An 11,756-nucleotide genomic window follows, 5' to 3' on the forward strand; every position below is an offset into this window, starting at 1 on the left:
TAGCGTCAGTCTTTTATTCTCACGCGTTCATATATTGTACCGTTTTTTCACAATAAACATTCAAATTTCGAAAAAAAAAATCCGGTTTCATATTTACACACCTGGTATATATATATATGTAGTATATATATATATATATATATATATTTCACGCTCGGCCTCGACGTTGTCGAGTATTTGTGCATAAATGACAAAGCGTTTCATTTTAGCTTCAAATGTGAAATGCAATTAAAAGATTGAGATTTTTTTTGTTATCTGGACGTCATGCAGGCAAAGCACACAAAATTGATTGACAAAATAAACGAATGCAAAAAAAATTTCCGCAGAGACAAAAAAAAAACACACGAAATTAGAGTTCATCCTTGAATTTGTCAATATTCTGGAGATGATCGCCATAGTCAGTTGCTTCGCTGCCCACAAACAGATCGTGATTATCCAAAATTTCATTGTAGCTCAAACGGTCGTCTTGGTCACCATCAGCTGCGGCGAACAAGTGATTCACTTCGTCGATTGCAACGTCACTGTTTGAGAAAAAGAGAAAGAAATGTTATGAAAAATATGTTTTTATTTTCTGGAAGAAAAAAAAACAGGTAACGAAAAACACACGAAAAAGAAACCACGTAATAAGCATTTGTTTGGGAATTCAATTGTTGCTTATGCAAATAACAAAAACACATACTCGTTACTAGGAACAATCCATGAGAGAATTTCATTGCCATTAAGTAATCCATCGCCGTCTTTGTCGTATTCGCTGTCGAAACGCTCTTTTTCCGCAATCAGCCAAGCTTTGTCATGGTCACGTGCCGAATCGCCAAGGAATTCCTGGAAACTAATGATGCCATCGTTATCGGTGTCTTTGTCGCGCAACGTTTGATTCAAAATGATCGGCAACATAATTGGATGCTCCTCCGGGCTGATGAACAGAACAAATTCTTCACGATTCAAGTGGCCGTCTTTGTTCAAATCAGCCGTTTCGAACATGACTTTGTCATCGGCAATCAATTGCCTATTCTCCGATTCAACGCGATCGTCTAAAACTGAAACCTTCACGCCCGGCTCATCTTCCGAGTCCATGTCGTACATTTCTTTGAGATATTCGGCCCATGTCACAGCTTCATCGGTATTTTCATCGACCTCATCGAATCGATCGTTTGATTCTTCCTCCGACAATGACCTGAAAGTTTTGCAACAGATATGCGGATCGTTAGGTGATGTCTGTTCACGAAAGTTGAACTCATAAAATAGAACAAACTCTAAATTTGATCTCGGCAATTCAATAAAATTACTTAGTTCAATGCAATAAATCGTTTACTCACTTGAATGAGCGCAATATGTGCGCCCTCAGTTCATGCTTATCAACGAAACCGTCTTTGTTTGTGTCAATTTTACTGCTAACCAATATTTTCAAGCGTCTCTTGGACTCCTCTGGTGATAGCTGATGGAATTCTTCAGCCTCCTTCACACTGCCCAGCATTGCTTCATGATCGAACTCTGTGAGATGTTCACCATCTGCTCCGTTATGATCGGAATCGCGTGGCTTAAACGAACCATCTACCAACCGTTCACCCTGATTATGGCCATGTTTATGCGTTATAGCCGCTTCAATTACCACACAGAATATTACGGTAAACAAAAAATGTACCGATAATTCTTTTCTGGAGATGAGCATTTTGTTTTTTTTTTTTTCTTCCAATCAATTTACTATGCACTGCACTAATTTTCAAGCGTATATTTCACGACTTTTGCATGGCAGACTCAAATAAAGAACTAAACTAACGAAATTCCGATTACTCAATTGTTAAATTTGCATAACAAACAAAATCAAAGTGCGCTGCTTTGTGCTTGTGCCATTAGAAATAATATTCGTTTGTATATGGACTTCTATTTTATCAAATGTCACATTCACTATGCATTTGTGTGTGTGTGTGTGCACAGCATTAGCTTGTACAGCATTAGCACCCGGTACGTGATTTCTTCGATGATATTCGGATTGGAGCGAAACAAAAGGATAAACAACAAATACTTTGTGATTATTTCCGATTTTATTCAATAGATGGAGCCATGAACTCGAAATACATTTCGTGAAAGAATACGGAACAATTTTATTCTAGACCAAAATAACTTTGGTTTATTCAACACTTTTCAACACACGAAACAATATTAATTTATTTTTTATTAAATTTATTAATAAATATGAATGTTTATTCTATTTGTTGATTGATTTCAATTCGGTTGTTAGATGTCGATTGCGTTGTAGACATAAGCATGTAAATGGATTGGATAGAGGGACATTTTCACCATCTTCGATAGTCTGTGGTAACGGTTTGTTCATCGTTTCTGGTAAAAACAGACTGGCGATACCGCCCAGTGTGAGTAAGCATCCCATTATAATCAGGGGTAGTACCAACATATTGCTTCCCTGTTTACAGAGAAGATAAAAATGAAGATGCAACACAAAATATTCAAGTTGTTAGTCGAAATATTGGCATTTTCATACAATTCGAATTTTGAATTTCAAATGTAATTAATTTTGTTGAAATCAGAATTGATTCTTGCAAACAATTTCTACTGTTCATTCAGATCAGTTTGTACCTGTTCGAACTTACCATATAATTGATGACCGGTATAACAATAGGTCCAATCATTCCGATGACCGAGCTAATGCTCATGCCCAATCCACGTACAACGGTCGGATACAGTTCAGACGCAGCCAACGGCAGTACGACAAATGCCGATGAAATGCCCATTTTGCCAATGCAATACAGGCTCAACATAATGAATTGATCTTCCTGCACCAAAAATGTGAGCAAGCATGCAATACCGCCGACCAACATCGACACACATAAAATCCATCGTCGTCCGATGCAACTCAAACCTGGCCATAAAAATAGATATGTTGGCAATTCAACGGCTCCGGCTAAAAAGAAATTCCAAATTTCATCGCCTCCCAAGGCTGGTGCATAATAGCTTAGGCCAACATAAACGCACGTATTGGCAAACCAAATGAATGTAATGATTAATGTTTTTGCGCGCATATTTGATGTACGAAATAGATCAAGTACACCAATATTCGATGATTTGACATCGCTTGTTTGCTCGGTTGACGCAGCACCGATGCTTGGATCGAAATGACGTCGCAATACCTCTTCATAATCGTCTGGAATCACTTTTTCATTCAAACGTGCCATTTCACTCATGATACGAGCAGCACGACGATATTTTCCGGTAGCCACCAGCCAACGCGGACTCTCCGGCAGAGTGAAGAAGAAGAAAAATAGCAACAGAAGTGGGAGTGATACAGCCAACGAAAGGTAACGCCAATCCCGTACGAAATACACTATTCCCGACAACAAAACCAATCCAATGGAATAGGCGATGTTGAGAACGATGGTGCAGAATACACGATGCTTTGGTCCAACCAGTTCGATTGCTGTGTTGTTGGTTTTTTTTCGTAAATTGAAAATCAAAATTTGGAAACGAAGAAATTGAACAAAGTGAAAAAAAAGGTGGGGAAAATAAATGTAAAATTGAATTTTTTTTTGACTTTTTTTCATTCGACTTGAATATGATCAGAGTACCTAGAACATAAGGGCTGGCCAAAATGGCAGGAACTGTGAATCCGACAACAACTCGAAATATCAACCAAGATGTGAAGTTCCATGTCATTGAGCTCAACGCACAAGCGACTATTTCCAGAAATAGATACACAAAGAACGATGGTCGTCGGCCCCAATAGTCTTGCAGGAAACCATACAGATAATTTCCGATCAAGCCACCCATTCCAAATACCACCAGTGCCAATGCTGGATAGAAACTTTTGTCGCATACAAGATCCCACTAGAATGTGTTTATTTTAAAATTTAAATAAATCGTATTTTCATATGAAAATCCATTTTTTTCATCTTGTCGTTAGATGAGAAAAAGATTTTCTTCTCATGAGAAAAAAAAACAAATGTTTTTTTGACTATTAGAATTATAATAAGCACCTCCATAACAACTGTATTTGGAAACATGGTTCTATTATAGATCCAGCCATCTTTGCACTTAATACTATCATAATTCCGAGTTGTCGAGTTGATCGGATCTAAATACAATTCGGTTTTGTTTCTCAATTTTTGCGTGTCCATGGTGTGAAGCATCAAAACGATTTCCGTGTAATTCCGTGAGTACATTTCGCATTGTGAATAAATCGTTTGCCCATCATGATACACCAATGGTATACTTTAATTTGAAGAGAATTTGGTCAAAGGACGATTTTTTTGTTTGATTATTTGTGATATTTTCAACATTTGGTATTTCAATTTTTTTTTATTGATTTTTTTCAGATTCTCGTTTGTGAGAAAGTGTTAAGAAGAATATAATATTCAACCCGATCGTCCTGAGTTGCGTGAATTACCTGAGTGATTTTAATAGTTCTGGTACATCCGTATACCATGGATCAAGTTCTGGAATTCGACACCAATGACTCGGTGTTGATGCGATGAATAGCTGACTATAGTACGAAAAGTATCAATCAATAAATATCAACACATTGCACCCAGATCACTTCAATCAAATCACAAAGTAAGAAACAATCAATCACCTGTAGGCATGGAATGCACATGGTAACACGGCCGGCATAAGCACGGCTATAACTAATTTTTGATACATTCCAAATGAGCCGACATCTTCCAACACTTTATCGAAATCCATTGTCAAAGACTGTGTGAAAAACTGGGAACACAAAACACGTAGACAATTCTATTTTTCTCGCACAATTCTGAAAAAAAAATCAAATCGACTTATCAAAAAATGCTGCAACAAATCACACCATGATTCCAAATTAAACGAAACTCAACACACAACGGCACCGAATCGACTGAACAATGGACCAATTTCACAAAACCGTGAAACTCCAAAAACCATCACGTGAATGCATCACCCGGGAAATGAGACTGCATCATTCGAACTGCAGTTTTATCCATGGACTTATCGCATAATTCGCCGTTTGAATGAGCGCGCGAGTGCAATATGCAGTGGATGTGTGTGTGTGTGTATGGCTTTGAATTTGCACGCTAATGATTCGCATTGTCTTGCCACTGTAAATTGATTATTACATGGGGCTTTTTTGATTATTCAATTAAAATCTTTGATAAAATTATGCACTATGGAAACAAATTCTTCCGTTTTGTACGCTCTGCTGTTAGTGGCTGCTTTTTTCCTATTGAATCGGACAACGTTAAATAATTGAATTTCGTCATCTATAAAAATGCCAGCATGAAATTAATTGAGTCATGGTCATAGCCTGATTTTGTTCCATACACACAGTCAGTATAGTTTATTTATTATTTTTTTTCGTTCGGTCAGAGATTTAATTTTACAGAAATTTAGTGCTATTTTTTCGCCTGTTTTTTCGCTTGTTTCTTGGCCAGCCGTCGATTCTGTTGCATTTTCTGTTGATGAATCTCCTTTTTAATGGTTTTGTCATAGCCTTTACCACTACGCTGGAATTGCTTTCCTTCGTTCCGCATTTCGGCTAGCTTACGATTTTTCTGCTTCAGAATATTCTTCTTATTTGCCGATTTCTTCTTACCACCCTCAGATATCTGCACTTTGATCGTGTAATTGTCCAACGTTCGATTGTGTAGCGCCAACGCGTTCTGAAACATTATTATTTATCGATTTTTACGAAATCTATATTTTTCACCGTATTCTTCATCATTTTTTCAACAAACCTTAAACGCATTCAAATCAGCCATTTCTACGAAAGCGAATGCACTTTTTCGCACTTTTGGTATTCGCACCGACTTCACAGCACCCGCCACTTCGAAAAACTCTTGCAACGTCTCCCGTTTCGTTGAATAGTTTAAATTTGTGACATACAATACAAATCGATCTTGTTTGCTGGCTCCACGAATCAATGCCTTTATTTGATCGTCATTCAGGTCTGTTTTCTTTGCGGCAGTTGGTTCTGTCTTTTTCTCGGGTTTCACCTTTTTATTCTGCTTGGCTTTTGGCTCTTTGTTCACTGGCACCTCAGTTTCTGGTTCATTTGGATCATTTTCGGCACTCTCATTTCCATCGGCAGCCACATCCATATTTTCGTCGTCATCGGCGTCACATTCTCCTTCCAAGACATTGTCAACCTTTGCATCACTTTCTGCTTCTTCATCATTTTCGGCATCTACATCGCTTTCATTTCCATTTTGCTCTTCAATATCACTGGCCTCATCCTGTTCATTCACTTCCTTCTCCTCCTCTAAATCTCCCTCATTATCGTCATCCTCATCGGCAAATGGATTTTCCTCGGACACACTAACTATTTCTTTGGATTTTTTCGCCTTTTTACCCTTCTTCTTGACATGTTTATCATCATCATCATCGAAGTTTCCAAGTATATCGGCTCGTTCGTCATTTATCAATGGCTTTGCAACTCTACTTGGCTTAATATACTGTTCAACAATATAATCCGAATCACCATCAAACATTTTGAACGATTGCTACAGTAAATCTTGAACTTATTGATAAAAAGAATGCTTTCACAATGCGGTATCAATGACACATGAAATCAACAATAAACAAAACGACATGCTCTGTGATTGAGGTTAGGTTTTTGACATTCCGATATGCTCCGCTGTCATCTGACACTGGACAAGATAGAAAGAAAGAAAAAGCAACAAATTTGAAAATCAAAACACAACGTTTGTTTATTTTTATTGGATTTAATCTTTATTAACTTTAATATAATTGCGTCATGCTTAAAATATTATATTTTTTTTGTCTGCCCATCTAATATATATAGATATTAAAATCGATATTTCACTCTGACTAAAGGATCAAGCGAATAAATTTTGGAATTGTTTTTTTCTTGTTTCAATTGAAAAACCAAATAAATGAGGACATAAAATTCGGGAAAAAAGCCAAATGTTTTTAACATTATTTTTTCACTTCATTTTCTTCTGCCAAAATACAGTGTGCTTATCAAATTACATATCCAATGCAAATCATATAAAATCCGTAACATTTGATTTTCGCTGCTAATAAAAAAGGATTTCTTTGTTGTTTTTTTTTATCCCCTAGACAAAAAAAAAAAACAAATTCTTGGTACAATAAAATAGGCATTTAAATTTGAAATTTGAAATTGATATCTGCAAAAATATATTTTTTTTTTTAAATCAATATTATGCTGTTAAGCATGAATAAAATCACTTCGAATTTCATTTCATTGTAAAAAAAGTCGGTATTTAGGTTTAGGAATTAGCGGAAAGAAAATTTGGTTGTTCTTGGGTTGGCCATGGTAGCACACAATTTACAGTGGATAATTTGTTTTGTTTGTTCTTACTCTGTGTGGGTTCATTGTTTCATTTTTTTTTATTTTTCTCTCTTAATTCTTCCGATAAGATCGTTTTTAAAGCATGATCAACTAACTCTCTCTACATTGAGTTAGTTGCTGTGTTATCTCCTACTTCTTCTTCTTCTTCATCGTCGTCGTAATTCCTCTTCTACAAATAACATTTTTCAGTAAAATATTTGGATGGGCATTTTTCCCCCGCTTTTTTTCTGCTTCGTTTTTTTTCTTCAATTTTTTCTTCAATTTTTCTTTCTGTTTCTTTATTTTTCAAATAAAATATATGTTTGTATATATATATTTATATATATCTGATATAGAGCATTATTATTCGCACAAAATATTTGCATATTTACAGTTGGCTTCACGCTTTTATCACTTTGCAGCAAAATAAATAATTTATCTTTTTTTTTTATAGTTTTTATTCCGTTTTTTCTTTCTTTCATTAATGGTTGTTGCATCAGAAAAAGCTTTTCTACGATGCTATTAACACTTTTGTGGTTCTGGTCGTGAAAATAAACAAATGTATTCAGCGATTGGTGTTTATTGGCCAAATAAAAAAAAGAAGAAAATCAATTGAATCGAGTCGGATCTATTATGAAATGTGTTTGTAATGGGTTTTCCAGTTGAAATTGCATATTAACTGAAACAAAAAAGTAACATCTTTAACTAAATCCGGTGACATAAAACCAAAAAAAAAAAATTCTTCCATTTGGTTTAAACCATTTATATCTTCCTGTTTCATCATACTTTCTGCTCAATGCAGGAGAGGAGAACAATTAAAAAATCCAACTACAAAAAACGATTCTACATATACATATATAGATGGAAGAAGCGAATGAAGCCGAAAAAATGTATGAGCATCTGTGTGTTTGTATGTTGAGTTCTAATTCACAACAGCAACAGGAGGGAAAAAAATGAACCGTCAAGATTCCATAGAGAAACCTTGTTTTATTGATAAGTATAAAATTGTTAGTTTAGATTGAATATGACAATTACTCATTGCAGCAACTGAACAAAAAAAAAATGTTTCTTTCTCATTCTTCTTCCAAATAAATTTACATATATGTTCTTTTTGGGTGGCAGTTAGGCTCCAACAATACACACCCATATACTCTTTCCTAATACACGAATAGCAATTTTAATATCGTTCATTTGTGTTCGCTCCGTAAATGAAACTTAATCATAACAAATCACAAACACATTTACAAATTTCTTTCATTTAAAACAAAAACTCGGAGCTATGGCACTTGACCCCTTTCGAAACATATGTGTTGTTTTCTTTTAAAGCATTTTTCTTTCTTTGTCACTTGTTCTGCCAAATTGGTTCTTGACAACATTTTAATTCAAATGGGAAAAAAAAAATCACGATTCAATTTGTAAAATTAACGATAATTCGGTTTTGTTTTTCTTTTTTTCTTTTCTTTCGTTTTGTTGTGTATAATTTTGGATGCGCGTGTATCGTAAATATTACTGCTTTCTCATACAAATCTAGCCAATTTTATGTTTGTATGGACAAATATAGTAATAAAAACCACTTTGATATATTTGTCGCAATGAAGTTTGAATCGTAAATCAAACGGATTTTAGTTTTCGTGTTTTTTTCTTCATGCCTGCTTTCTTTTCACATTCAATTTCAAAATGTGTTTAAACAAATTCGAATTGATTAGTGGCCTTGAGTTGATTGGTGTTTCATGTTCATTTTCATTTATGAATTTTATTGTTTTTTTTGTTTTGTGAGTAGTATTGCTTTTTTTCGTTGCTTTCCTCATTCATTATCCCATTCGAATTCGGTGGTACATACGAAACAGTTAGATCGGTTGAACATACGCTCACACACACACACACACACACACACACGCATGTCAGTTAAATTGGGTATTGTGTGCAAATCAATCAACGCGAGCAGTCGAACCAACGGATGTATGTACGATTCATCAAATATTTAATTAATGGTAATGAGTGTCATAGCATCTTGGGAAAAGAAATGTAAAATTCTGCACATTTTCTTCTTCTTCTTCTTTTTCTTAACAACTGTTCATTTTCTTCCTCTATTTCGCTTTCTCGTTGGTTTGTTTGGTTGTTTGATTAACGCGGACTAAATTTTGGATTCTCGGGAACGATTGTAACCGTTTTCAATTCACTCGGAGACTCGGGTGCGCCTTTGGCATGGGCGGCTGCTGTATCACAATCCGTTCGACGCGATATCAACATTCGAATGTCACCATGCAATGCCAAACGTCCCGATCGTGTTGTTTGAAATCTGTGCGGTAGAAGGAAGGTGCAAAAAATTGAATTAGTGAGAAAATAAAGTTGGAATCATGGGTTCTTTTCTTTCAAAATTTGCCAAAAAAAAAAATTTACTGAATGCAAAGACAAGTATGATAAATAAATACCTTAAATGAATTGCATAACGTAATAGTTTCATTTGCTCGGCAGGACTGAGATCATCAACGCTTCGGCCTGGATTTGCATTCTCATCAAACGATAGAATTCTCTGACGCACAAATGTTTGGCACATCGCCGGCATATCACGGAAATCGTAGGCGACCACAAACATCCGCACAACCATACCATTTGGATTGAGTAATGTTGCCTGAACGTGACCGGTACGTGGTATTACGTAGCCTTTTCGTGGTGGCATACTCACTTCGCACTGAGCATGTACGTTACATGAAAAACGAAAATGAAAGAGAGAAAACCAATTTCAATCAGTTTGGTTGCGCTTTTGAAATGAGAGCACGCTGCACGCTGCTTGCGGAAAATAGCAATTTTTCACTTACCACATACGGTGTGCTCAGTGCTTCGTCATTCAATTCATAGAAGAAGGTATATGCTGGTATTGTAATTTGGCTTGTGCAGTAACAGCCAGACGCCCCAAGCAACACTTTGTAACCGGGCACTAAAAATTTCGGTTCGAATCGACGTTGCAGCAATGATTCTTCAAACGAGCCTAATTTCCAACAGAAATACAAAACATCGTCGAAAATTGGATTAATTTGATCGATTCACCCGGAGTTAATTTCAAATGAAATTTATTCTATTTCGACACCAGCACTTACCTAGCAATGCTCGTTTTCGATATGCATAATTCTTTGGGAAGAATCGGAGTGTAGCTTTGGTTGGAGATATGCCCGGTCGATATTCCGAATCGAGACACAATTGATGAAATTCCTCATCGGACAAATGATCGTCCGAGCCAATTGATAGGCGTTCAGATGAACGATCCGATAGGTGTCGAGACCGACGCTTGATTGCAGCTGCCGATTTTAAGAAGCGCGGTGATAATGTGGGCGGCGAATATTGGAACGATGGTGCTGAATTGGATTTTTGAACCAAACCACTACCCGTCGGCGATGACAGTGGCGGCGATAAATTTTCAAAATCAAACGAGAATATTGGCATCGGAGCTTGTGATATTTTACGCAGTTCAGCGCTGATATCCAGCTCATTTGGTTCGCTGTAATCGCTTGCATTTGAATCAATTGTCTTGGTAAAAAGTTTTGTCAAATTGATTTTGGGCAACGATTTGGACGAATTCAATGTCATTGAATCTTGTGAACATTCTTCGTCAGCGCGACTTCGGCATTCAATATAAATTGGTTTGGTTTGATTGTCAAACATGGTGCTGGTGCTGCTCGTGCATGGCGTTTTAAAGTGATCGTGGTTGGTTCCATGGATTATAACATCGCTGCCGATGGACAATGACGACGATGGAAAATCGCTTGCACTTGGTGGGCTGTTCGTCGTATTTAAATCTAATTGCTTCGGACGGTTGTCATCACAATTGCAAATCAGTTCGTCCTCCGAATAGGCACGCCGATACAGTTTCAGCTCATTGTCCGACAGTATGTTCATCATGTCACATTGGAGTAAATCAATTCCCGGTTGCGTGCAATTCTCGATGGCTGTGTGACATGTGCCGACCACACTTTCGGACATTGTGCGTCGATAGGTGCCCGAAGAGCATTCACCATGCTCTACTCCCCCTCGTTTCACCAGCAAATGTGTGCTGGCATCATCATAGCTGGTGACATTTGGTATCACAGAGAAATCGTCCCTTAAATGACTACGGCTTGTTGGCAAATTGTTGTTATTCGAATGACTACTACTGCTGCTGTTGTTGCTGCTGCTGCTGCTGCTGCTCGCGTGAATACTATGGATGTACTTGGCCGTACGCTCATCATTATCGTAGTTATGCACAGTTTTTTGTCGTTTGCAACACGAACGACAATCGCTTACATCTAGCTCATCCTTATTAATTAGGCTTTTATCACAATGGTCGTTATCACTAGCAACGGCGCATACCTTACTGCTATGCGAAATCACATTGGACGATGAGTTTGACGCATGTGTTGGTGTTGTTATTGTAGCTGTAGTTTTGTTGTTGTTGTTGTTGTTGTTGTTGTTGTTGTTGTTGTTGTTGTTG

General features: G+C 36.8%; 4 protein-coding genes across 5 annotated transcripts in view; all 4 read right to left on the reverse strand.

Annotated features, from left to right (window-relative positions):
* Window positions 1–85: 85 nt before the first annotated feature.
* LOC129576587 (reticulocalbin-2) lies at window positions 86–1,901 on the reverse strand. Its single transcript, XM_055461855.1, has 3 exons — window positions 1,317–1,901; window positions 680–1,174; window positions 86–521 (listed from the first exon to the last, which is right to left on the reverse strand). The coding sequence occupies exons 1-3, from the start codon at window positions 1,667–1,669 to the stop codon at window positions 350–352; spliced, it is 1,020 nt and encodes a 339-aa protein (XP_055317830.1). The 5' UTR covers window positions 1,670–1,901; the 3' UTR covers window positions 86–349.
* A 199-nt stretch (window positions 1,902–2,100) lies between these two features.
* Window positions 2,101–5,188, reverse strand: LOC129576585 (beta-alanine transporter). 2 transcript variants are annotated; one of them, XM_055461852.1, is made up of 7 exons: window positions 4,843–5,188; window positions 4,583–4,759; window positions 4,397–4,492; window positions 3,987–4,221; window positions 3,579–3,837; window positions 2,607–3,430; window positions 2,101–2,419 (listed from the first exon to the last, which is right to left on the reverse strand). In XM_055461852.1, the coding sequence occupies exons 2-7, from the start codon at window positions 4,690–4,692 to the stop codon at window positions 2,207–2,209; spliced, it is 1,737 nt and encodes a 578-aa protein (XP_055317827.1). In that variant the 5' UTR covers window positions 4,693–4,759; window positions 4,843–5,188; the 3' UTR covers window positions 2,101–2,206. The 2 variants fall into 2 exon arrangements, with proteins under 2 accessions (XP_055317827.1, XP_055317826.1); XM_055461851.1 differs by having other exon boundaries at window positions 4,583–5,188.
* A 100-nt stretch (window positions 5,189–5,288) lies between these two features.
* On the reverse strand, window positions 5,289–6,581 carry LOC129576588 (nucleolin). The gene is made up of 2 exons (XM_055461856.1): window positions 5,715–6,581; window positions 5,289–5,639 (listed from the first exon to the last, which is right to left on the reverse strand). Exons 1-2 carry the CDS (start codon window positions 6,465–6,467, stop codon window positions 5,373–5,375), a joined length of 1,020 nt encoding a protein of 339 aa, XP_055317831.1. The 5' UTR covers window positions 6,468–6,581; the 3' UTR covers window positions 5,289–5,372.
* Window positions 6,582–6,681: 100 nt separating this feature from the next.
* The window catches only part of LOC129576589 (protein Atossa), a 27,478-nt gene continuing 22,403 nt past the window's right edge, over window positions 6,682–11,756 (reverse strand). The window contains exons 8-11 of the mRNA XM_055461857.1: window positions 10,390–11,756; window positions 10,111–10,280; window positions 9,724–9,983; window positions 6,682–9,590 (exon numbers count right to left, since the gene is read on the reverse strand). The exon at window positions 10,390–11,756 is cut by the window's right edge and continues 381 nt beyond it. Of these exons, the coding sequence (XP_055317832.1) occupies window positions 9,416–9,590; window positions 9,724–9,983; window positions 10,111–10,280; window positions 10,390–11,756 (1,972 nt within the window). The 3' untranslated portion in view covers window positions 6,682–9,415. The remainder of the gene's footprint in view (window positions 9,591–9,723; window positions 9,984–10,110; window positions 10,281–10,389) is intronic.

The sequence above is a fragment of the Sitodiplosis mosellana genome, unplaced genomic scaffold (genome assembly GCF_009176505.1).
Source record: "Sitodiplosis mosellana isolate CC-2019 unplaced genomic scaffold, AAFC_SMos_1.0 Smas_scaffold_6191, whole genome shotgun sequence".
Lineage (NCBI taxonomy): Eukaryota > Metazoa > Arthropoda > Insecta > Diptera > Cecidomyiidae > Sitodiplosis > Sitodiplosis mosellana.